General features: G+C 36.8%; 1 protein-coding gene across 2 annotated transcripts in view; it reads right to left on the minus strand.

The window, feature by feature from the left end:
- ADGRD1 (adhesion G protein-coupled receptor D1) overlaps positions 1-23,253 on the minus strand; it is a 157,196-nt gene that overhangs the window by 105,379 nt on the left and 28,564 nt on the right. For both annotated transcript variants that reach the window (XM_032199050.1, XM_032199049.1), the window contains 3 exons: positions 22,711-22,821; positions 20,985-21,060; positions 17,183-17,324 (listed from right to left, as the gene is read on the minus strand). In XM_032199050.1, coding sequence (XP_032054941.1) covers positions 17,183-17,324; positions 20,985-21,060; positions 22,711-22,821 — 329 coding nt within the window. The remainder of the gene's footprint in view (positions 1-17,182; positions 17,325-20,984; positions 21,061-22,710; positions 22,822-23,253) is intronic.

Raw genomic sequence — 23,253 nt, forward strand, 5'->3', positions numbered from 1 at the left:
GAAATTAAAAGGATTTAAAAAGAGACTTTCTATTCATAAAGAAAACAGAAAAAAAAAAACAGTGTATTAAAGAGTTAGTTGTGCCTGATGGTGATTATTACTAAATGGAACTGGAACAGTTAAGCAGATGTACTATTTGAGCTGTGTTTGGTTTATTCATCACACATCTCCAGTGATAACATTTTCAGGAGAAAAATCATCTCCATTGCCTGGTGCTCTCCAGCAAGTGCATTCCTTCCCTGGCTGGGCCTGGCACCACCATGCACAGCCTCACTATTAACATTTTCTTCAAGTCTGCAGTTTCGTAGCTGGCGTGAGCAGGACAGAATGAACCCTGGAAAATACTTATGCAGATTATACTGAAGGAATGTAGGACAAGGATTAAATTATAAACCAAAGTGACTTTAAATAAAATATCATAACATGTTGTGATGACCATTTGATATGGTCATTTAGCATCTGACTTTCAAGATACAACAGATGAGTAGGTGGCAGATGTGAGAAAGAGGAGGGGACTCCTGGCTGGCCTGAAAGTTTATGATATCCCGCGTGGGGTCTGCGTTCCTCCTCTTTCTCACTCTCTGAACTACTTCTCCTTGATGCGGTGCCTAGAAAATCTGGTCACCTTAATATATAGTTGGCAACAGACTGGTGTAAAAGTCCATGCTGACATCTGAAAGTGATCATTTTACTGCCCACGTTGGAGGAACGTTTCCCCACAGGAATAAGGAATTTTGTGAGAGTTATAAAAAGTTACTGGCACTACAACGTATTATCACTGGGGTATAAATTACTGATCTGCATGTCAGCTACAGCCCAGCTGGGGTGGCATCCAGAACCATTTCTGTGCTCTGAAGGCTGCCTGGGCAACTACGTCCATTTGTGGCCTTCATCCTCAGTGTCACCCAGAGTATTCCACGTCCAGAGGGATGGATCCAAACCAGATGGCAGAGAAGGGCAGAGCAGAAAGCTCTTGCATCACATATAAATCGTAGTAAAACTGCAACAGCATACAATGTCCTGATCACATTTGTCTCACAAAGTAAAGGTAGCAATGTAGCACAGCTTTTCATCACAAAATACTAAACTTGTAGCAATAATTTTGCCTTACTCTCAAGCTTGGAGTAAATTAAATAGAGTATAAGTACACTTAATTCTGAAAATGTAAGATAGGTGGATTCTCATCAGGCCTTACATTCCAGCTACATTTTTTTTTCCAAACTCTCTGAAATTTATATTTATTTTCATCCTATATTTCCCTGAAATCAGCAGGTGTTCCATGACAGGACAAGGAGATATAGGGTACAAAATATTGATATATGTACTGTTCTTTGTATTTCTATGCCAGCCATGCTAGAGCTACCCCATGCAGGCTGTTACATGCCAGCAGTAGCAGCGCTGGGAGGCAGAACTTCGCATGGCTCAGCTCTTTCCACCTTTGCAGGGAGCCAAGAGGTGCAGGCAGGCATACACAGTGCACAGGGGGCACAAATGCAGTCTGTGCCAATGCACACTCACGCAGTGAAAAGGGGAAGCCAACTGAGCATCAGTCCAATCTGGTTCCCACCTGGTCCTTTACTCTGGGGGACAACAAGCAACATCCAAGCCCTGATCCATTTGTCAAGAGTTAAAGTAGTACCAAATTTGGGATCCTGTAACTCAGTACAAACTATAGCTAGCTGATACATCTTTATCTCCTGTTCAGAAAATCAGTACTGTGAGGCGATGGCATATAAAGAATGCTGTCAGACAAACTGAAGCTTGGACTGAAACACTTGATCTGAATGCAGGGAGCATCATAATTTTCCATTAGTTTGGAAGCTCCAGTCCTGTCAGTGATCCATCAGTGGTTTCAAGACACATTTTTAATTTCAGGGCTCTATAGCTCTGGGCTGAAAAGTCACATTTGTGGTGTCAACAAAACTTAAAATGTGGTTCAGTCATGCTAAAAAATACAGGGAAAAATAAAAGACTTTCATAGACTCAAGTACCATTCTCTTTTGAAATGTTTTTCTCTATCCATCCAAATGCATTCACTAGGATTAAATATTTCACACTACAGAAAATCCAAAATGTGGCAAGGTTTTCTCAGCATGTAATCCAAACTACAATCACTAAAATACAGATCTCCTTATCTCACCTACAGAAAAGCAAGGGTCAGAAACTCTGTGTACAGTCTTTGCTAAATACAGATAGAACATAGTTAGGAGGTACATCTAATTCCTTAAAGCATCTCTATTGCCCCCATCACCGTCTTGCCCATAGCAGGGAGCTTCCCAGTGAGTACTGATCTGCATAACTTTGCAGATCAATGAGGTACGACATGTAGGGTGGACTTTAGTTGAGCAAGCCTAGATATCTATCAGCTCAGATTCCCTTCATATCAGTGGACAGAAATAGGAGTGATTCAGCTAGTACATTTTAAACAAATACTTTGGCATGAGATGGTTTATATCCTAGAAAAAATAAATTATCCTTTTCCCTGCACATGTACTCTTGGCTGGAGAGCTCACTCATATGGAGATGTCGATGTAGAATGCTAAATTACAAAACTCTTGCTCAAACACACCCTGACACAGCTCTTCAAATGCAAACAGGGTGCAAGCTTCATTCAAACACAAGGTAACTGGATGTCCAAATACTTTTATGGATCTGACCCTAAGCACTATCTGAAGTGCTATAATGAACCACTGGAATAGCAGTCATTGAAACTTCATGTCACAGTCATTGGACTGTTCTTCCTACCTCTCAACCGCTGGTAAAGTTATATCTGCTCTTTATCTAGGGAAAAGGGCAGTAGATACACCTCTAACATTTTGGGTCAATATTCTACAATTTAGAACTAACTCTTTGATGACGTTAAGACACACTCAGTAAAAGTCAGTCCCAAAGGTTGTGGCATTAAAGTAAAATTCCCAGCTGAAAGAAAATGTGATAAAGACACAGAAGCTTAGATATCAAGTAATCAATTTGTGTTCTACAAGTCCCGCATACCAGTAAGGAAGAAATGTGTGCAGCAAGAAAACTTAAGCAAAAAGCAGCTCTCTTAGAAGTAGCACTGTCATAAATAAGAGTCATTGTATTCATCAGTTGCCTTTATAACTGATCACTGTATTTAAACCAGTAAATCTCTGGGGCTTTTTACATGTGAAGACAAAGTCATGCAAGTCATAAAACACCAAGAAATAGTAGATAACTTTGAAAACAGTCCACACTTCTTGCAAGAAACACAAAATTCAGAAATTCTGCTTAATCTGTAACTTTAAGATGTCTCATCAAGTTTAGAGAAATGTGGCTACCAAAAAAAGTTGCCTTATTTTGTATGTGCTTTAAAAACAAACAAACAAACAAAAAATGCATTGGTTAGGATTATTATTAGATAAATAATGCCTTTATCATATCAGAGTAGAAAATATTATTAGATCTTCTCAGATAGGATAAAGACACTCCAGGACTCTGAGCTATGAGATGGCAGGCTGACAGCATGAGAGGTCCAAACAGGATAAAAGAATCACAGCTTGGTCAGCCACCACCTTTGATCTTAATGTAAAAGTATGAAAAGAGAAACAATTCAGGAGGTTTTATGGACTTTCAAAGAATCAAGTTAGCCAGTAACCCTTTTATTTTTATATGCAGAATTTGGCAGAATTTTCTGCTTGTTAGTTGCATAGGAATTCAGAATATACATCTGTTCTGAGCATTTCAACAACACACAAAATTCAAGACACCATTAGCTTTGACAGTCCCTGAAGTCATGGATTATTCTTTCTCAACCGAAGGAGCATAACTCTAAGTCAAATTCACAGTTAAAAATCTGGCTTTTTGAAGTCTGCCTTCCAGGAACAGTATTCAGTAACCACTTAAAATTTGCTGTTCTGCTAAATATTCTTGCCAGTACATGTATTTTCTGTTGGCTAGTTGATAGTTGCAGGAAGCAAATTTTAAATTATTTTTTTTTCTTACGTAAAAGAATATTTATAGCCACTTTTTATTATTATATTTGCTGAGCTCTAACTTTTCTCAAGAGAAAACCAAAGAATGAGTTGAAATATTTAAATCTAGTTCTAGAATGCAGAAAATATTCAAGTGGAGTTGAGGGAAGTAAAAACCTCATCAACAGTCTGCAGACTATGCCAGAAAAAAATGAAAATATCCAGTAAAGAAATATACTCTTTACTGAAGTTGTTCTTTTGTTCACTTGGGTACAGCCTTTACCACAAGAATAGAGCATTAAGTCTCTGCATTTTTTGTAAAATTTACTGGAACTATTTCCATTATTCCATCAGGTTTGATGTTTACAAGATATACTTGGGTTTGGTGTTTTTGTGGTTAGCTAAGAAATACATGAATTGAAGCAACATCACTTACTACAAAGAGGTTAGAGCAGTGTGAGGTTGCACGTTTCCTGAAATCAGGCTTTATATCACATCTATAAAGAGTTTGTTCCTTCCATGATGCCTTCAAGGGATTGTGTGTGACTTTTGCACCAAATGATTTGCACACAGCATCTCATTTCAATCCTCCCAGCTGGCCATTCACATGCTATTTTTCAAGCCTGTATTAATGCTAATAAAGAAAAAATGCAAAAGAAAAAGCTAAACAAATTACATACCTCTGGTTAGGATTTAAATTGGGGATGTCACTGTCAGACACAGACCTGTGTCTGGTGCTGTGGCTGTGCACACTTGCTCTGATCACTCCAAGCAGATAGGTACACATATGGGTAAATATCTTCAATGTTCCTGCCAGTTTGGCTACAAATTCAATAATAAACGGGCCTTGCGCATGTAACTGAACTTCACTTAGTGAAAGCTTTGACCTGAAAGATTAAAAGTTAACCTAACCTTATCAGATGCCAAGCTCTGAAGAGAATAGGAGGTGACAGCACTCGGCCTTTTTGCAAGAGAATTCAGTCCTGCAGAGGATGCTGAATTTATGCTGATTTGTATCACACTGGCAACTTCTCCCAAGAGCAAAATAATGCTTCTCTGAAACACAAACGGTGCTTGTGCTGTATTCTCTTTTGCTACATTAAATTATTCCCTGGATGATTTTCTTCCTCCACTCATACCTCTTTCACTCCCACTAACAATTTATCTAATTCTTGGCAGATTTTCAATGTAAATATTTCAGAAGAAATATTTCTGTGAAGGAATGTACATAAAGCCCAACTGCTTTGCAAATGAGGAATGTGTGAAGCTGTCACAACTCCTCAGTGACAGTTTAGGAGGACTCGACACAGCATTCACAGAACAAAGAAAGGGAACATTTTGACCTCCTCTCTTAGCATGCTCTGCTACTCACCAAAGAACTTCAGTTTAAGATTTAATCTTAAATTTAGTATATGCAGTCTGAAATAATGGTTATAAACTTTTACTGTTGGTGCTTAACAGGTTCACGGTAGTCACATTTTTGTAAATTTTAGTGGTTTTTTTTTGAAGTGTGATGGCTTTAAAATAATGCCCAAGGGGCCACTGTGGCCAAGCCCTAGAATATCTTTCTTCATGGAGATTCCTGCAGTTAGTACAAACTGACATCATTTTATTAGATGTGTGAACTCCTGCTGCTTGAATCTATATGAGAATCTGGTCCCACTAAATGCTTAGCCAGTTTCTATAAACACATTTTCTCCCCAGTTTGAGCAAGAAAAAACAAGATCATCATACTAGAAAATAGATCATTAAAACATAACAACAGTTTTGACTGATTTCATTACTTTAATTTTGTCATAAATCCAGGAGAAATTTTTGTATGAATCATAACACAGCCATTACCATTTATCTGTCATATGCAGAATTATTTTGGGGCTTGTGGGGAATGAAGAAATGATTCCTTCCAAATCTGAAATTCTACAACTTACTGAGGGTAGGATTGTCATACTTAGTAACAAGTGGGAACCAGAAAGATTTAATCAGTGTTGCTGAACAGTTACAAACGTCGCTAAGGAAAATCAAATTCCCTGGTACATCTGGTGCTCTTATTCTTTTGCTGTCTATTTAGAGGGATGGAAAATACAGGAAGCAGTTCTCCTGAAATTGTAGCTACTGAAATTATTTAAAACATCTTTAGACTAATAAAAAGTGTATTCTAAAACTTGTTGCCAAAGTGCAGCATAATTCACACAGTGTAACATGGACTGATCCATTTCTTAAGTGCTATAGGATATTTTTTCACTTGTTACTTTATCAATTAGAAATCTCCTTGAGCTTTCTTGAGATTCAGTTCACCCATTCACCAATTCACAGCCACAGAAAAAATAAAGGAAAGTGTCCCTTGTGCAAGATTGCCTTGCAAAAACTTTAGATCCTGTGGATGCTTTTTGCACCAACCTATAGTACATGCCATAACGATCTCTCCAATTCACGGAGAGGAGGCACTCTTATGCTTTACACAATGTCTCCTCTTCCTCCTTTTAATACAGAGTGAAAGTCCTGAGGAAGCTCATAGTAGCAGCTCCAGACTCTTGGAAATACCATGTTACTTCACCAATACACTGAACAAACTTAATCATACTGTACAGGATTTAATGTTTTCACAGTTCTTCTTTTAGCATGAATGCAAAACCATGGAGTTAGGACTTACTTACATTGAATGACAAGCTAGTGACTAAACATTTTGCACTAGATAACAAACAACTGTGCATCTAGGGATTAATTCTGCTCTAAATCCTTACATGATCTGCCAAAGTAAATTTCATCAGCAAAACCCAGTAAGTTCTTCCTACAGTTCACCATATAATATAAAAATGAGCAGTAGTTTAATTCTAGGATGACAGCATTATGCCTTCCTTCTACTGAGGTACCCATGCTTACTTAAAGCCCCACATTGTCTGGTACAGCACTCCAGCTCCTGCCTATTTTTCAGCAATATGGAATGTAATACTAAAATTAAGCTTATGTATACAAGTATAAATAGCAGGCCAAAAGATGACTAAATTAGGATAACTATAGATATAAATATGGTGGGCTAAGAGGCAAAAAAAAAAATGTGCTCGATATAGTGGGATAATCACCTCTTTTAGCCAGCTGCCTATAAAGTGTTTAATGCATCCCAATATGCTCTGGGCTCAATCACAGAACAACAAATAAAAGCAAAGCATTAAAATCCAACAGTCTGATGAAAATCATTTCCAGAGAGAAAAGTGTTTCAAAAATTAAAAATAAATTTTAAAAAAGGGGGGAGAAATAAAGAAATAAAAAGGAGAATGTAACGAAAGATTAAAAATAATAGTAATAATAATATTCTGAATCAGAACTTTAAACTTGGCCAAGTTTTATTTACTGCAAATAAATTAAATTTCTATTTCATATTATTTGTTCATGGGACTCGTCTATTATTTATTTTCTTCTCTTCTATCTGTCCTTGTTTAGCACCCTGTAACATGCAATTTCAACAAAGCATTTAGCAATGTACTTGATTCAAATAACATAAATTATCCTAATAAAACACACACACCCTCTCTCCTGAACTGTGATGTTCTGGTTGTTGTTGTACTGAAAGCCTTATCATATTAGCCTTGCCTTGGTCTAGAGCACACTTTCCCCTTGGAAGCATATGTTTGTCATTAAATGATAGCTTGAACAAATCAAGATTACTGAAATTTACTATGAGTCACTGCAGAGGAGGAAGGTATGCACAGCTAGCTTCAGCATGAGTCACTGAAATGCAGTTCTTCTTGGCTGGTCCTGTCCTGATAGGAATCTTGTTGCTGACCTAGCTTGTGTTAGCCTCTTAGACTGGGAAGGTCTTTTTTTTTATTTTATTATTTTTTTAAAGGGAAAATCCCACACAGTTCCTGCTAGAAAAACAATCCCAAGTTTCTATTACTAGCCATTAATAACATTATCTACCACTCTATTGCAAAGCAAGGGGAGTTAAAATTCCTAATGCAACAACTGGGAGAAAAAAAAAAAAAAGCAAACCCAGAAATTTACCATCCACAAATTTCTCTCACGTATGACCTCTCTGTCATTCCTAAACTAAAATTAACATGATCTTCTAAGCTAAACTTTTTATTTATATTGCATATACTAAATAAAAGCATTGTTTTAGACTGGTGATATTCCTCTAACAGAACCTATACTTAGTGATACTGCTGCCTTATAATAAATGCAGTCACAACCACGATGCACTATCGGGGGAAACCAGCTGATGTGATCTTTTTGGACTTCAGAAAAGCTTTTGACACCGTTTCCCATAGGAGCCTACTGGATAAAATGTCCAGCATACAACTTAACAAAAACATCATACGATGGGTGAGCAATTGGCTGACAGGCAGGGCTCAAAGAGTTGTGGTAAATGGGGCCACATCTGGCTGGCGGATGGACACTAGTGGGGTCCCTCAAGGCTCCATTTTAGGGCCAGTCCTCTTCAATGTCTTTATAAATGATTTGGATGTAGGACTAGAAGGTGTTCTGGGCAAATTTGCCAACAACACCAAACTTGGAGGAGTTGGGGATTCTGATGAGAGTGGAAAGGCCTTGCAGAGAGATCTGGACAGAATGGAGGGCTGGGCGATCACCAACTGCATGAAGTTTAACAACAGCAAGTACCAGGTCCTGCACCTGGGATGGGGCAACCCTGGCTATATGTACAGCCTGGGCGATGAGATGCTGGAGAGCAGCCCTGCAGAGAGGGATCTGGGGGTTGTGGTTGACAGCAAGTTGAATATGAGCCAGCAGTGTGCCCTGGCAGCCAGGAGTGCCAACCAGGGATGCATCAAGCACGGCATTGCTAGTCAGTCGAGAGAGGTGATTGTCCCGCTCTACTCTGCGCTGGTGCGGCCTTGCCTCAAGTACTGTGTACAGTTCTGGGCACCATAGTACAAGAAGGACATTAAACTGTTGGAGAGTGTTCAGAGGAGGGCGCCGAACATGGTGAAGGGACTAGAGGGGAAGACCTTATGAGGATCAGCTAAGGTCACTGGGCCTGTTCAGGCTGGAGAAGAGGAGGCTGAGGTGGGACCTCATCGCAGTCTACAACTTCCTTGAGAGGGGGGGTGGAGAGGCAGGTGACCTATTCTCTGTAAACACCAGTGATAGGACCCGCGGGAATGGTGTTAAACTGAAGCAGGGGAAGCTTAGGCTGGACATCAGGAGGGGGTTCTTCACCGAGAGGGTGGCTGCACACTGGAACAGGCTCTCCAGTGAAGTAGTCACTGCACCAAGCCTGTCTGAATTTAAGAAGCGATTGGACTGTGCACTTAGTCACATGGTCTAAACTTTTGGGTAGACCTGTGTGGTGCCAGGAGTTGGACTTGGTGACCCTTCCAACTCAGGATATTCTATGGTTCTATGAAATGCAGTCACAACCACAATGCACGATCAGGTGCCTTCATTTTTGCTTTAGAAGAAATGCCACTGGGAGAGAGCAGAGCAAAAAGGCAAACAAAGGCAGAGTCCTCTCTCGTCTATCAGACTGTACAACTAATATCCATCCCCCAGCTTTCCCCACTTTTCTCTCATGGTTGTGACAGAAAACACACACACACATCAGTGCAGTGGCAATATTATTCAGTGAACTTAGAATCTGGTCTTGTAAAAAATAACTCTCCTAATACTAGGAAAATAAGTATTATTAAGTATTATTATATTATTTTTAAAGAGATCAATAATAGTAATTCAAAATAGCAACATAATGCTAATGCATATGATTTATTTTTTTTTTAAGAAAAAAAAAAAAACACTTAAATACTCTATGATTTAAAAGTATATCTAAATGAATAGATTTTCTAGATGGGTATGGACAGTAGTAGATCTCCTGTTTCAGAGATGCACAAAAAAGTGACTCTAAGCATTAAAGAGATAGCCTATGGCCTTTCCACAACACCATTCTAAGACAGCTTATGTAGATTTTTTTAGATTTTTTCCTACAAAATATGGTCTTCACAACAGTTTGCCTTTTATTACTTTAGCATTTTCAGTACACTGTTACATATATCTCCAAGGCAACAGAATATAAATCAGGAAGCCAAAAATAGCTTTCTTATATTTACTGTTTTCTGAGGGAAACATCATTTATTTATATTATTTTAAGTATTGGCCATTCATGCCATATAAATCATTCCTATAAGCTTAAGAGGTTTCACAGAGACTTGCACAGACATGCCAGAAGTCTAGGAATACAAGCATGCGATAATGTCTTGGATTGGCAAATGAGAAATGTAAAGCAATCTAAACAAGTAAAAGAATATAAGCATAGTTCCAAATACACACAACTAACAGAAGTAGGCTAGCTTCCTCAATACTTGGCACTGATGTTCTGAAGTCACCACTGTTGCAAAGAAAATACCAAGAGTTACACCAAGGTATCTCAAGGAGAGTATGCAACAGGTTACTCAGATCCCATTCTACTAAAAGCAATAAAAAATAAATTAGATTAAATGAATACAGAGTTGCAGATGGCATTTCTGCTGAAATAACTAGTGAGAAATTTCATATTAGAAAAATCCCTAGTGCAGAAAAGTTCTGATTCCCTTTGTAGTTGTGCTAAAGTCACTGAGACAAGAATTTAAATGAATAAATGCAGTCAGACAGTTTAATTAATGATCCAAGGAATTTCTAGCCTCTCCACTAGTACCACCAACCACTGTACATGTATTTGTACTGTGCCACACAACGTCATGAAGCAATGCAGCCACACAGCTCACTTGCTCGTAGTTCTCTTCCAGCTTTGACTGAGATCAGTATCTTGCTGCATTTTTAAATATTAGAATGAATGTAGAGTAGCTAAACATTGAGTGTCAGGACTAAACAGTACCTAATCCACTCCATTAAGAAGCCTAAAGAAATAATCCATTAAGAAGCTGGAAATAGGTATTTTTCAAAAATATTTTCGGTGGAGTAGCAATAATTTGTCACAGTGCAAAGAATTTGGAAATTGCACCTACCTATCTAAACTCCGACCATAAAAAAATGTTAGAGCAGATACCATTTCAACAACCCCAGCCAGTAACCAAAACAACAACCGATAGAACAGGCTGTGCTGAAATCTTGGATACCAGGCAGAAATGTTCTTTTGTGTCTTCTGAGATTTGCTGTAGTTTTGCAACAGTGAAGACAGAGAGAACATGAAATCACAGAATCACTGAATCATTTAGGTTGGCGGGAACCTCTTGAGATCATCTAGTCTGACCACCCTGCTAAATTAGGGGCAGCTAGATTAGGGTGCCCAGGACCACATCCAGTCAGGTTCTGAATATCTTCAAGGACACAATCCCTCTGCATAACCCATTCCAGTGTTTGACTGGCATTACAGGTGGAAAGAATAAAATACCACAAAATATGCTAACAGACACAGCACAGTACCGCTTTTCTCACTCAGTTATTTATGTGCTGTTAACAAAATATATGATTGATAGCATGCAGTGTAATTAAGAGGGCCTAAAACAAAATAAACAAAGTGGGGGGTGTACAAAACTCCTTCTAATATCAAGTTTGAAGTAACATTTTATGTCAACAGTATCCTACTGGAGAACATAAAACTCGTTACCTTTCTCTTCCCGTGAACTATGTTGTTCCTTTTCATCCTCATCCCAAGGAAATGAAAGCAGAGGTGAAATCCATACATAATTTTCAACCAGACTGTTTTCATCACAAACTTTCTGCTTCTCATATATTTAATGTATATTTAACTGCCAGTACTATCACCAGACAAAATAATCTAAAACTAATCTTCATTTTACTCTTCAGACTTGATTCTGTTCCCTCTTCAAATTGTTATGGATGATGAAAAATGGGGTGGTGTCATTCTGAAAGCCACATGTCTCTGTTAGAGTGAGGACTGAAAGCTTTGCTTCATGCAAGTCAGCAGAAGTTCCGGTAGGCATTGTAATTAAAACAAAATGTTATCCTTCATATTTAATAGGTATCTGCAAACATAAAAAGTTTTTAAAGCATCCTCTTTCAAAATGCCTGAATCCAGTGAATTTGAAATTCTCAATCAGCCAATCAAAACATTTCTGTCCTTTTCTAAAATTTAAAATTAAAAAATAATAATAGTAACACAGGCATTTTGAATGCAAATGCAGCTTCTTGTGATATCAAATGCTACAGTTCACTGTCACTCCAAAACAGCTTGACCTCATCAAGACAGATTTCACAGGATGCTTGCGGGGATAGTGGGGATTAGGGGATAGTGGTATGTAATTACTTTTTTGTTTATAATTTTAAATGGCAAAGTTATTAACATGTGAATGTTGGCTACTTCACCATTGCAATAACTTCTTTTTCCATAACATTTTAAATATGTATATATATGCATTAACATTGTGCAGAGAAATACAAAGTTTTATAGCAGAAATCCTGGCAGTACATTAAATGTAGCACAACTAGCTGGAACTCCTGCAATAAGCCATCACAACATGCAAGGCTGCTCTGGGGATATAGTTACTGATGATGAACTTAAACAAAGGGAACTAAATTGAATTTAAAAGTTGTGAGAGTGTCAGGGAGATAATTCTGCATTGCTGGACCAGATTTGATCATGTCAACTATAAAACCCGTAATTTTCTCTTCTCCTCCTGTGACAAATGTTCAATCAAAGGCAGAGTGCAAAGTAGCACAAGATTCCACAGCTCCCTAAAATAGAATGACTGTGGAATTCAGTCCTGGGTTTATAAGTCAGCAAGATTTTTCGAAGTTTATTGCTTGGAATTGACTGACCTCTGACTGCTGATGCACTGACACTTGCAAGCAGAAATTTGAAAGACCAAAAGCAAATGATTTTTTGCTGTAGATTGATAACACTTGGTTCCTGTCACCAGTGATTATTTTCCTTAGGTGAGAGGTAATTTTATAGATACTAATTCTAAGTAGAAGCTGGTATATAAATTTATCCACATACGGAAAGAATGAAAGTCAGCAACTAAACTTAAAATTGAAAACAAACTTGACTTGTACATTTTCAAAAACATTCAGCTACTTCATGATGCCCTAATTTCTGCCACCTCAAAGAGAAAGAACTCATTGAGGGCATTTCATGACAAATGAGTGGTAACACCTGCAAAGCATTGTACTTCTATAGGCTTAAATCAGTTCTAATGTGGAAATGACACCTTCTGTGAATTACAACATCTTGCAATATAATCCTTCTCCTCCTTACAACAAGCAATCTTCAATGTGCTTAATGAAAACCTGTACTTACTGTGCAATTCCAGGCTTTCAGAATGAATTCCTATGAGAAAATATGTCCTAGGATGTCTCTGTTAATAACATTAACAATACAGAACTACGGAATTATTGTTTAGAGATGTTGTGTATCATAATGAATATTGCTATTTTAAGGTTGCCCAGAAGCATGAAAATTAGCTGTAACTATGTTCATGTCTCATTTGAATTCAATTGATTTTCTGTACTCTTTATAGCAAAAATTTAACTTATGTAGGAAAGTGCTGAACTTTATATTGATTTTTAAATAACAAGCTTCTATTATTTTTTCTTTTTGCTTAATTGTGGCATACTCTGTAGGAATCAGAGTTTTAATTATATTTTATTCAATTTTTTTTCTAGCAGAGTCTATCCAGGTAAAAAGTATACCTTCATTCTGAAGATGTGGACAAAAGCCTTTGTTTTTCCTCGATCAATATATAAATTAGTCAACACTTAACTTGCCATAAAAATAAATTGGCTCCATATCGATTCATCTCTCTCATGGTAGCACTAATATTTGTGTACAGATTGGAACTGGTTCTTCTCTCATTTTATTTTCCTATCAGTGGTAATGTTAAACAAACCTTAGGATATGGCCTGCCACTGGCCAGGAAAAAGACAACAGAAAGATCATGTTAGGGTACATTAGAGGCAAATCAGACACGTTACCTCATTAAAAGCTCAGATAAAAGGTTAAGGAAATTTTTCACTATGAAACTCACTTTCCTGAGCTCCATGAGGACTTCCAGCATGATTTTATAATGTGAGCAGTCAAGAGAAGAAGAGGTCTTCTTTCCCTACACTTTACCATCTCCCAAGTGCCCCAAGAGAGCACTTCCCAGATATATATGCTGCACCTACAATAATAATGTTGATGTTCTTGTATGACTCCTGGTTCTGGAGATTTAAGAAAGTCAGAATATGAGACAGGATTTACAGGAAAAGCTGATGAGCTTTCATTGATGAACTCTAGCAAGGGGTGTCAAGGAAGCAGGTCACTGTGGGCTTCTGATGGGAGGAATTCTTCGCAGAAAATAAAGAGCAGAAGCAAAAACGTGAATGAGAGGATTTGTTAAAAAAAATAAATAAATAAATGGGGAGAGAAGCATCTGTTTGAATGATTCAGTATAATAAAATGGTAAGAAAGATTAACACTTCATGATGAGGCAGACAGCTCCCCTAGCACTTTTGTTAAAATGAACCACATGACAAAAGAATTAGATGGAACAAAGCTAAATTTGTACTAACTTGGTAGTATCTTAGTAAAGCTTTTTTTTTTCTTACCCACCCTCCCCCCCCAAAACAAAACAAAACAAAACAAAAAAATAAAAAACAAACAAACAACAAACAAACAAAAAAACAGCCAAATCTTTACAATGGCATTTACATTAAATAAATTTTGGAGAAAAAGAGCTCCGTTAAGAATTCGTGATTTGAATCCCATTTTCATCCAAGTTCCTTTTTACACAGGGTGAGAAAGTCAAGTGTCTATAATTATCGAAAACTGCAGCAACACGAGTTCCCCTTCTGCAGAAAACTACTGAAGCCACAAAGTGGTTGAAACTTAGTGTACAAAATGTTTTCCTCTAGCCATAAAGCAATTTTCTCTGTGGTGCCAGACAATATAGGTTCAACAAAGTGGTGAGCAGCGTGCTGTGGTGCCTCATCTACTGTATGGATATTCCCACTTTGTCTCACCATCTTAGTCAGGCCTTTACCCTCTCTGCACCTAATATGACTGGACTTACACCAAGCCGGTATTTCCACATGCTGAAATATGATCAGCTGCCTTGTCAGGGAAGACAAAAAATTATAGATACTTTGTCTCCAAGACACTGTCAAAAAGTGACTTCGGTGTGGTCAAAGATCAAGACCTATGCCACATCACCATATAGATTTCACAAAATATTGGTGGTGTTTTACACCATTTTCTTTCCCATTTTCTCTTCTGATGCTTGCCAGATCGTGTTGCATATGCTTTTCAGTCTTGACATTCATCTCTTCTGAATTTCTACAATGTGCCGTAATTTCTTGGATCATACAAATGAAATATTAGTTCTTCTCTAGTTCTTCCTGCTATGAAAGACTTCTTGCAATTGTATCTATTTCATTGTTTCTAAATATTATTCACAGAAATTGTAATCTGTGATACCAATAATTACAGAGTGTGATTTAGAATACAAGATACTCAGAGAGTTGATTCTGTTGCTCACTGATTAATAGCTTTTTGGCAAAAATTCACACCAACGGCTAAAAAAGTACACCAGAAAAAAAGAAAAACAAAAAACAAAAAACAAAAAACAAACATGCTAGAAGATATACAAAATGCTTCACCATCAGATAACACTAGCACTATGCTCTGGAATAAGCATAGAAAAGATCTAATGTATTTATACATAGTTTTGATCTAAAAATGATGGAGAAGAGGAAATTTAGGGGCCAGTTTCTACTTCTAGTCCACAAATGATTCAGGGCAAAATAAAAATAAAAATAAAAATAAAAATAGATTATTAATTTTTGTTTTAACTTCTGGAGTAAATCTTCACTGTACCTCTTAAAGTAGTAGGATGGTACTGGTTCATTAGATGCAAAAAACAGCAGCAGATTGTTATATAATTTAACACTAAATAGAGGTTAATAACAATATACTATCATTTATTATCTAAAAAAATGCTCTATGATTATAGAAAAAAACAAAAACAAAAACAAAAACAAGAGCAATAGCAGGTAAAGCAGCCTATACTACAGAATGCATAACAAATTCGGCTAGAGGCGAAAGAATTAAATCTGTTCCTGTTATTTTGCAGGATTTTGGAGCATAAAATGCCAGGTGTGACTATGGAGTAATGACCCTACAATCTCTTCTTTTTTCCCCAGCCTGTGCTATACTAGTATATACTTAGTGTTCAAATTTACTCTAAATTAAACCCCACCAAAACCAAATGATTTTTTGTTCTTCATGTTTACTCTCAGCCTGTAATAAAGGATTATCTTTGGATGCCAAGACAAAAATCTATGGAGGCAAATGAACTGCTCTTTCTTTTTCCTTTTTCAAAAAGGAAAAGAATTAAGGGTTTAAAAATACTACTATGAAGTGTGCTATGATAACAAATGTGTCATTTCTATGGGTTATACCAGCATTCCAGTGATCTTCATAGCGAAATGCAACAGGCATAAAGAAAAAACACAGTTTTGTTTAATAGCCTGCTAGTAAATCATCATACCAAAAGCATGAGGAGGTACTAGAATAAATAAAGGAAAGTGCATTTTATAAATTATCTACAACCAGAGACTTCACTTACAAGTTCCTGCCTTTAAGAGACCACTAGGTACATTCAGAAGAGTCCTTAGCTTGAAAACAGTCCAACAACACTTTTTCATTTCTATGCCTTAAGGTTTTCCTCATATATTTGTTTTTCCACTGTCTCCTCCATCCTTACCATAAGCCCAACAAACAGAAAGAAAAACTGGCTTGAATACAGTGTTTGAAAGATAATGTTGTAGAATATCTAACATATGTTTTCTAAAAAACGTCTAAGAATAGAAATCTCCATTTTCCCTTTCCATTCAACACTCTGTTGAGTAGGTGATAGATGCTGCCATTCCTCTGGCCACCACTGCAGAGTTTAAACTTGTTCTTCACTGACACCACAAGACAAAAAGAGGTTCCTTTTCTCTGAGAGCTAAGAAGACTGTCTATTTTTCCATTTTCTTGCTGGAATATATTAATTTAGTGAAATTTGAATGCTCTACTGAATTCGATCAATTTGAAATTAAATTTGTCTCCAGGATTGTCAGATTCAGAACAGATTTCTACTCTGTTGTCTAGAACAGACAGGTCATGCTAGAACAGAGCCGAATCTGCTTCCTTCCTATCCCAGGAGATACTCTGCCCATCAGATTTGTGGCTGTCATCCGAGTTGCTACTAAAACTCCCACAAAAGTTGCAAGAAAAATACAAAGAAGCCATTACAAACATTGAAGTTTTGAACAGCCCTAAGGATAGTACTAAACGGAGAGTTTGTTTTACTTACCAATTTGTGTGTGAGCTGGATGGTAATAAGAGGAGATCCTGACAGATTGTGGGACAGCTTGGGCGGAGGATCTACTTTGATGGAGATGAGATAGCTGGTTGCTGAGATCATATAGCCTTTGTAGGCAGCAGCTTCAGCAATCCTTGGAAAGAAAAATATATTAAGGAAGTAGAAAAAACATTTTTAGTTCATGCCAGTATTGGCCTCTTTTCAACCTGGCCTGAGAAATGTTGTTCCTGCCTGATGTACCTGTTAGAATAATTTCACAGTGGTAAGTTATCACAGCTCCCAGTTTCCTAACAAATTGTCTAAAGCAAAGGCCTTTGTGAGCAGTGTAAGACAAAGTTTATTCTCAGAGCTGCCTCCAAGAACTCACCCCTATAGCCACAACAAAGGGAACACAGCACATCCTTTTTCCATTCAGTTCAATGAATTTCTGAGTAAGATCCAGCCCCAGAAGATCCTATTACATGACTAGAAGAAACAGCTACATATTATAGGCCACAGCTTTAGCTATTAAGAGACTTAATATCATAAAAATTCCTTCATTCTGTTCCTTTCTTGCAAAGGTTAACAAGCCTTGCTGAGAAGTGCCTTGGATGATTAGAGAGAATCCTATGTAGTAAGGGGTCTAAAAATAAACCTAACTAAGGAAAGAAGCCTTCAAGCAAAGAGAAAAAGTGCCTAGGTATTCAGACAATCTAAATAAACATGCGTATTAGTAAGATGCTCGCGTTGTATGCAATGCATATATACATGTATGTCACGCATATATTTAGAAGTCCTTTAAAGTTTAAAGAACTTTAAAGTCCTTTGAAGGATTGTTTCTGTCCAGTTATAAAGTTTGTTAGAACATAACTCAGGTCATGATACGAACAGAAGGAAATCTGACTAAACGTCTGATTAGTCTCTGTGATATTTTTTCTAGGCTAAATTATTTTTGCAGTACATAATAAGGACATTTATTTCTGCTTTCAGCTAAAACTTATGACTTTGGCATTTTGCACATTTAGGAATAAATGAGATCTATTTGGCTGTAGAGTAAAATTTTTTACACTATCTGTAAAAAAACTGCAGGTGTAAAACATTTTCTGTCATCCATCACTTTGGTAGTGAATGGATGTTTTTTACTATGAGAAATGACAGCTGTGGTGAATTAACCATCAGCGTGGGTACCTAAACACAGCACACCACTGGAAAAAAAAAAAAAAAATCTTACATCTGCTACCTGTTAGCAGTGCTGTCTTGTTTTCCTTGGGGGAGGGAGAGTAGAGGTGGGGGTCATGTTGTAAGATATTAAAATAACTTCATTCAGTTCCTCAGCAAGACCAAGTAAAGCAGAACTCATTTACTACAACCCCAAGCACCAGTCTTTACCTCTGACCAGCAAAAAACATTAGTATCAGGCATCAGTATCAGTATCCTGCTCCCAGGAACCAGAATGTGAATTGCATTTGCTACTCTGATATGAAACGTTTGTTTATAGAAGAATGTGAAATGTTAAGACCACTATCCAACATTTTGAGATTTTTCTTTTACAGATGAACAGGATGGACATTTTTCCTCTCCTGTTACTTGCCATTTTAATGTTAGACTAACTGAATTTTGAAACATGTACAAAAAACTTCAGCACAAACATGAAACTTCTGCGTTTTATGTTTGCACGTGCCAGCTTTTCTTTGTTGTAGCACAGTCCTGGTCCTGGTTGTTAGATGGCATCTGGTCTCTCATCTGATTACTTCCACTGGGATTACTACAGAGTTACACAAAATGTATATACATGGAAGCAGAACAGGACTCAAAACCTATTGTTTCTTTTTTCTTTTTTAATTTCTTTCCTTTATAATGAATCAAAACTGAGTTCCCTCTGAGAAACTGCTGTTTTTATAGTCTGAAAATAGAAGTCATCTGGCTCTACAGCACAAAAGTTCCAAGAACTTTGTTTTATTTTTACCCCCACATGCTAGAGAGGAAAGGAGAAAACAAACAAACAAACAAAAAAAACAAACAAACAAAAAATAAAATAAAATAAAACCACCACCACATACAACAGGTGTTCAAGGTTACAGGTGTTACAGGTGTTCAAGTACCTCAGTGCTAGACAGAAGCTAAAAGAAAATCTTCAAAATAAATAAACAAATTACTCTGAAAAAGCATTTTTATTCTAGTAAAATGTAAGCAAGGAAGATATAATAGGACAGTACAAAGAAAAAAAAAAATCAAGCAGGAGGGAACTTGATACTTATTTTTAAAACATTATTTGGATACCTGGGGTTTGATTCCACAAAGTACTAAGCATTGTCCCTGCATTGTTGGTTTTTAGAACACTTTTGGGGCAGATCTGCATTTAGAATGTCATAGACATGACTCTGTAGTGCAATATAAACTGCAAACAGTTCAAGTAATTATAGGAATACAGCTGTTTCTTCTTCAATAACTTTGTGTTTTTCTTTAACATTGCAGCAGGTACAGAGCCTTTATTCTTGGAAATGTGTGTTAAAAATACATGTGATTCAGTTAAACTTGTATAGGTCTCCAGGTCATCCTATTCCATAAAATTCACAGACCATGCACAAAGATGACGTAACTATTTCCTTATAACAGAACCCCAGCAGCTTTAGACTCCATGATGATGCATTAGAATGAGAAGTTTTGACATGTAGGGTCTTTACTCATGTTGTGTTCATCTTTGCTAAACTTTGACCTAAATCAAGACCGTATTAATTTTCCGTCTCTAAGGGGTTGAGAGTATAGCTAATCATCTTAATAAATTGCACTCTGAGCCTCTCAATGAAAAACCTAATCTGTCATGAATTATTGCCTGTTTCTTCATGTCAGCAAGAAATATTGTGCAGTAATGACATAGTTCCTTTACAGCCACCTGCTAAGTGCCCTTTTTTTTTGAGAGAGAGCAGAGAAAACAACAGATCAACTTGCAATTTAATTTTAAAATGCTATTTAGTAACAGTTGTGCCATTATCTCAGTGTGATCAATCTGGTCATAAACCAAGAATTCCCTGAAGTTCACAAATGATTTTTCATGACCTTCTGTGGAGCTGTGTGTAAAGAAAGGAAGGTAATCCCTGAAGTACATGACAGCTGAGATGCTGCATCTTGCCTTCTGCTGTCAGACGTAACATGATGAAAAGCCACATAACAGAAAAGACTGAGACAATTTAACTTAATCTACATATTTTAGTGTAGATCAGATAAAAACATGAAGTCTTACTAGTTTAAAAGGAAAGTGTAACGATTTACACGAATGGCAGTTCTAAATTCCCTGGGGAACTGTCCAGCTAAGAGGTATATAGGTCTCCATTTACTTTATCTTATCTGGAACTATTTCATTGGTGCCACATATAAAACAAAAGGTCTTTTAAGCATTGCCTGGTCTCCTGTCGTAAAATTATCTTACAAGTTCAGATTTTACCTACAGAGGGATGTTATGTTTTCTTGTTTCATCTAAGTGCAAACTTTACATTTGTCAGGAGAAAAGATGTAATTTGCCTTTTATAAGACAGATTAAAGTTATGAAATTCTAATACCAGATCTGATGAAAGGAAAAAGAAGACAAGGAAAGACAACCATGTCACCATGAGAATCTATTTTACTACATCATAAAACAAAACATCTAACACAAGGTTTAATCTCTCTCTAGTTAATGACTATGCCTCTTCAATATTGCAGAATAAGAATTATGGTTCATAATTTATTTACAGTTGATAATGACATGACTGCTATAAAGGCATATTACTAATGTAATAAACAAGTTGTTACAGCATGGGAGATCTGAGATACTTACTTGGTATCCATAGGGTTGATATTATGAAAGAAATAGTGCATGTTATGGTAAAACAGGCCGACAATGGTAATCCAAGCTGTGAAAAGAAACCGGGGTTATTCCTTAGAGCAATTATTGTAAGCAAGAGACACTTCTCTCCTAGACCTGAAATTCTGTGTCAGTTAAGAGCCTTGACTTCTGTAAATTTCAACATCTTTGCTTTAGCTGAATTCTGATTATTATTTTAAATAAATGAAAAAGTATGAACAACTTGCAGTACAGCACAGGAGACATCAAAATAGAAGGATGCCTGCCCTATGCAACTGTACTTCCAGAATGAATAAGTTGTTAAAGTAATCAGTCATCATTTATAAAGCTCCCACATGTCATTAGAAATGGCTGCATGACATACCAGAGTCAATATCTCGAAGCTACAGTAATCTCATGGTTACTTAACCACTACCTATATTGGCTGGCAATTTACAAAACTGAAACACAGGCAACCAGTTTCCACTTCAGCTGCCTGCTTGTTGTCTTAATTCCAAGTATTTATGGGTTCTCCAGCATCTAAGTGAAGAGACAGATGTGTATTTTATAAGTGTCAGCCACACAGATGTCTGTCTTTTGCTGGGTTCCAAGTATTTACAAAGTGGAATAATGAATGTTTAGGTTAGTTCATTTGGACAGTGTTGCAGTGTTGTCTGAAGGTCAAACTTGTTCAGAAGTAAGTTTTAGAGATTTAACCCTTTTTCCAGCTAAGAGTCTGGATCATTTTGGGATAGCAGCCATGATAATGTGCCGAAGAAAATAAAATAAACATGGTAAGAAGCTTTTTAAGGAAAAGAAAAAAGTTCTCACATGCTATTTTTAGCATTACATAGTGGTTTGCAATTATAGTTATTCAAGCTTCAGAGCATTTCCAGTGAAGTCTCCAACTACAGCCAGTGCAAAGAAACAAAGCTGTCATCACAAAGCAGGTAGATAGTTCAGTAATTATTGGAGTATTTCCAACTGCAGGCTATCTGCAGCTTTTATCTGTGGCAAGTTCTGTTGAATTTTCTTCAACAGAAGTGACTGAGGAAAGGTCTCTGGGTGTGTGAATTCTGTGGATTGTAGTTTATGTGATTTAGCCCTTATTTTCAAAGACCTGAGAATCCAGGTAGATATCTTTAAAAACAGGTTCCTTCAATCTTTTAAGAATCTAAAATAATTGACTTTGAGATTTTAAAATCTTGCCTAAAGCTTCAGATTTTTTCCGATTTTTGAGATAAGAGAAAATTTTAGCTTAGGTTTGGATACCGTTGCTTAAATCTATCATTTTACAGTTTAAATTTATAAAACATTTTAAGGCTGATTTTTTGTGGAGATAGAAGCAATACCTGATCTGATACCACAGAATTTCTTTAAAATTACCAGTTTGGATCACTAGATATAATTATTTAATGATGGCTTCTCCAATGTTAAAAGATGCCAGCATTAAATGTCTGCAGTCTCTGTGGTCTAGGTGCATTATTCAAGTTGAATTAAAGTAATACAAAGTAATATTTAAGTAATATGAAAAACTCTACCACACTAATCATTCATTAATATGACAGAAGAATTGCTGCTGCTTTAGAGCCAGTATGATCAACAGCAATCAAATCCACTATTTAGAAAAGTAAGACAAACCAAAAACTGTTTTCAAGAAAAACTATTTTTCAATGTCCTGCTTACATTATTCTGCTCCTTCCTTTAAATTTTTCCTTACCTTTTTCTTGAAAAGCTTCACTGGGAATGGAAATATAACTCTGTCCTCGAGATGGAAAGCGATAACGGGACAAATTCAGAGTCTGAGGATGCATTTTAACCAAGGTGTAATCTGTGTGATAACCCAAACAAAAATATGATAAAATCAATAACGTTTACAACGTACATGACTATGTAACTGTGCTTTTCCAATAGCTATTACAAGTCTTGACTTTAAAACTCCAGTTGTTTGTAAAAAATAGAATAAATTCCCTGAGTACAAAACTGCCTTTTCTACCCAACTTCTTTATGAAGGGAAAGGCTGTACACAGTGTTAGTATACCATGGATCACTTCAACCATGCTCAAATACTGAGCTTGACAGGACAAGAAAAACACACTCTTCCTTTGCCACTGACATTTCAAGGCATTATTTCAGACTTCCAGTGCAATGTTGGAGAATGCCAGTGTCCAAGGGAGCTTAAGAAGCATGCATTCAGTGATTAATGGTACTGGTGACTGCTCAAGTTATTTGACCCCTTGCTCAGGTCTCAATGAAGCAGAGC

Source organism: Aythya fuligula, chromosome 17 (genome assembly GCF_009819795.1).
Source record: "Aythya fuligula isolate bAytFul2 chromosome 17, bAytFul2.pri, whole genome shotgun sequence".
NCBI classification, from domain to species: Eukaryota; Metazoa; Chordata; class Aves; order Anseriformes; family Anatidae; genus Aythya; species Aythya fuligula.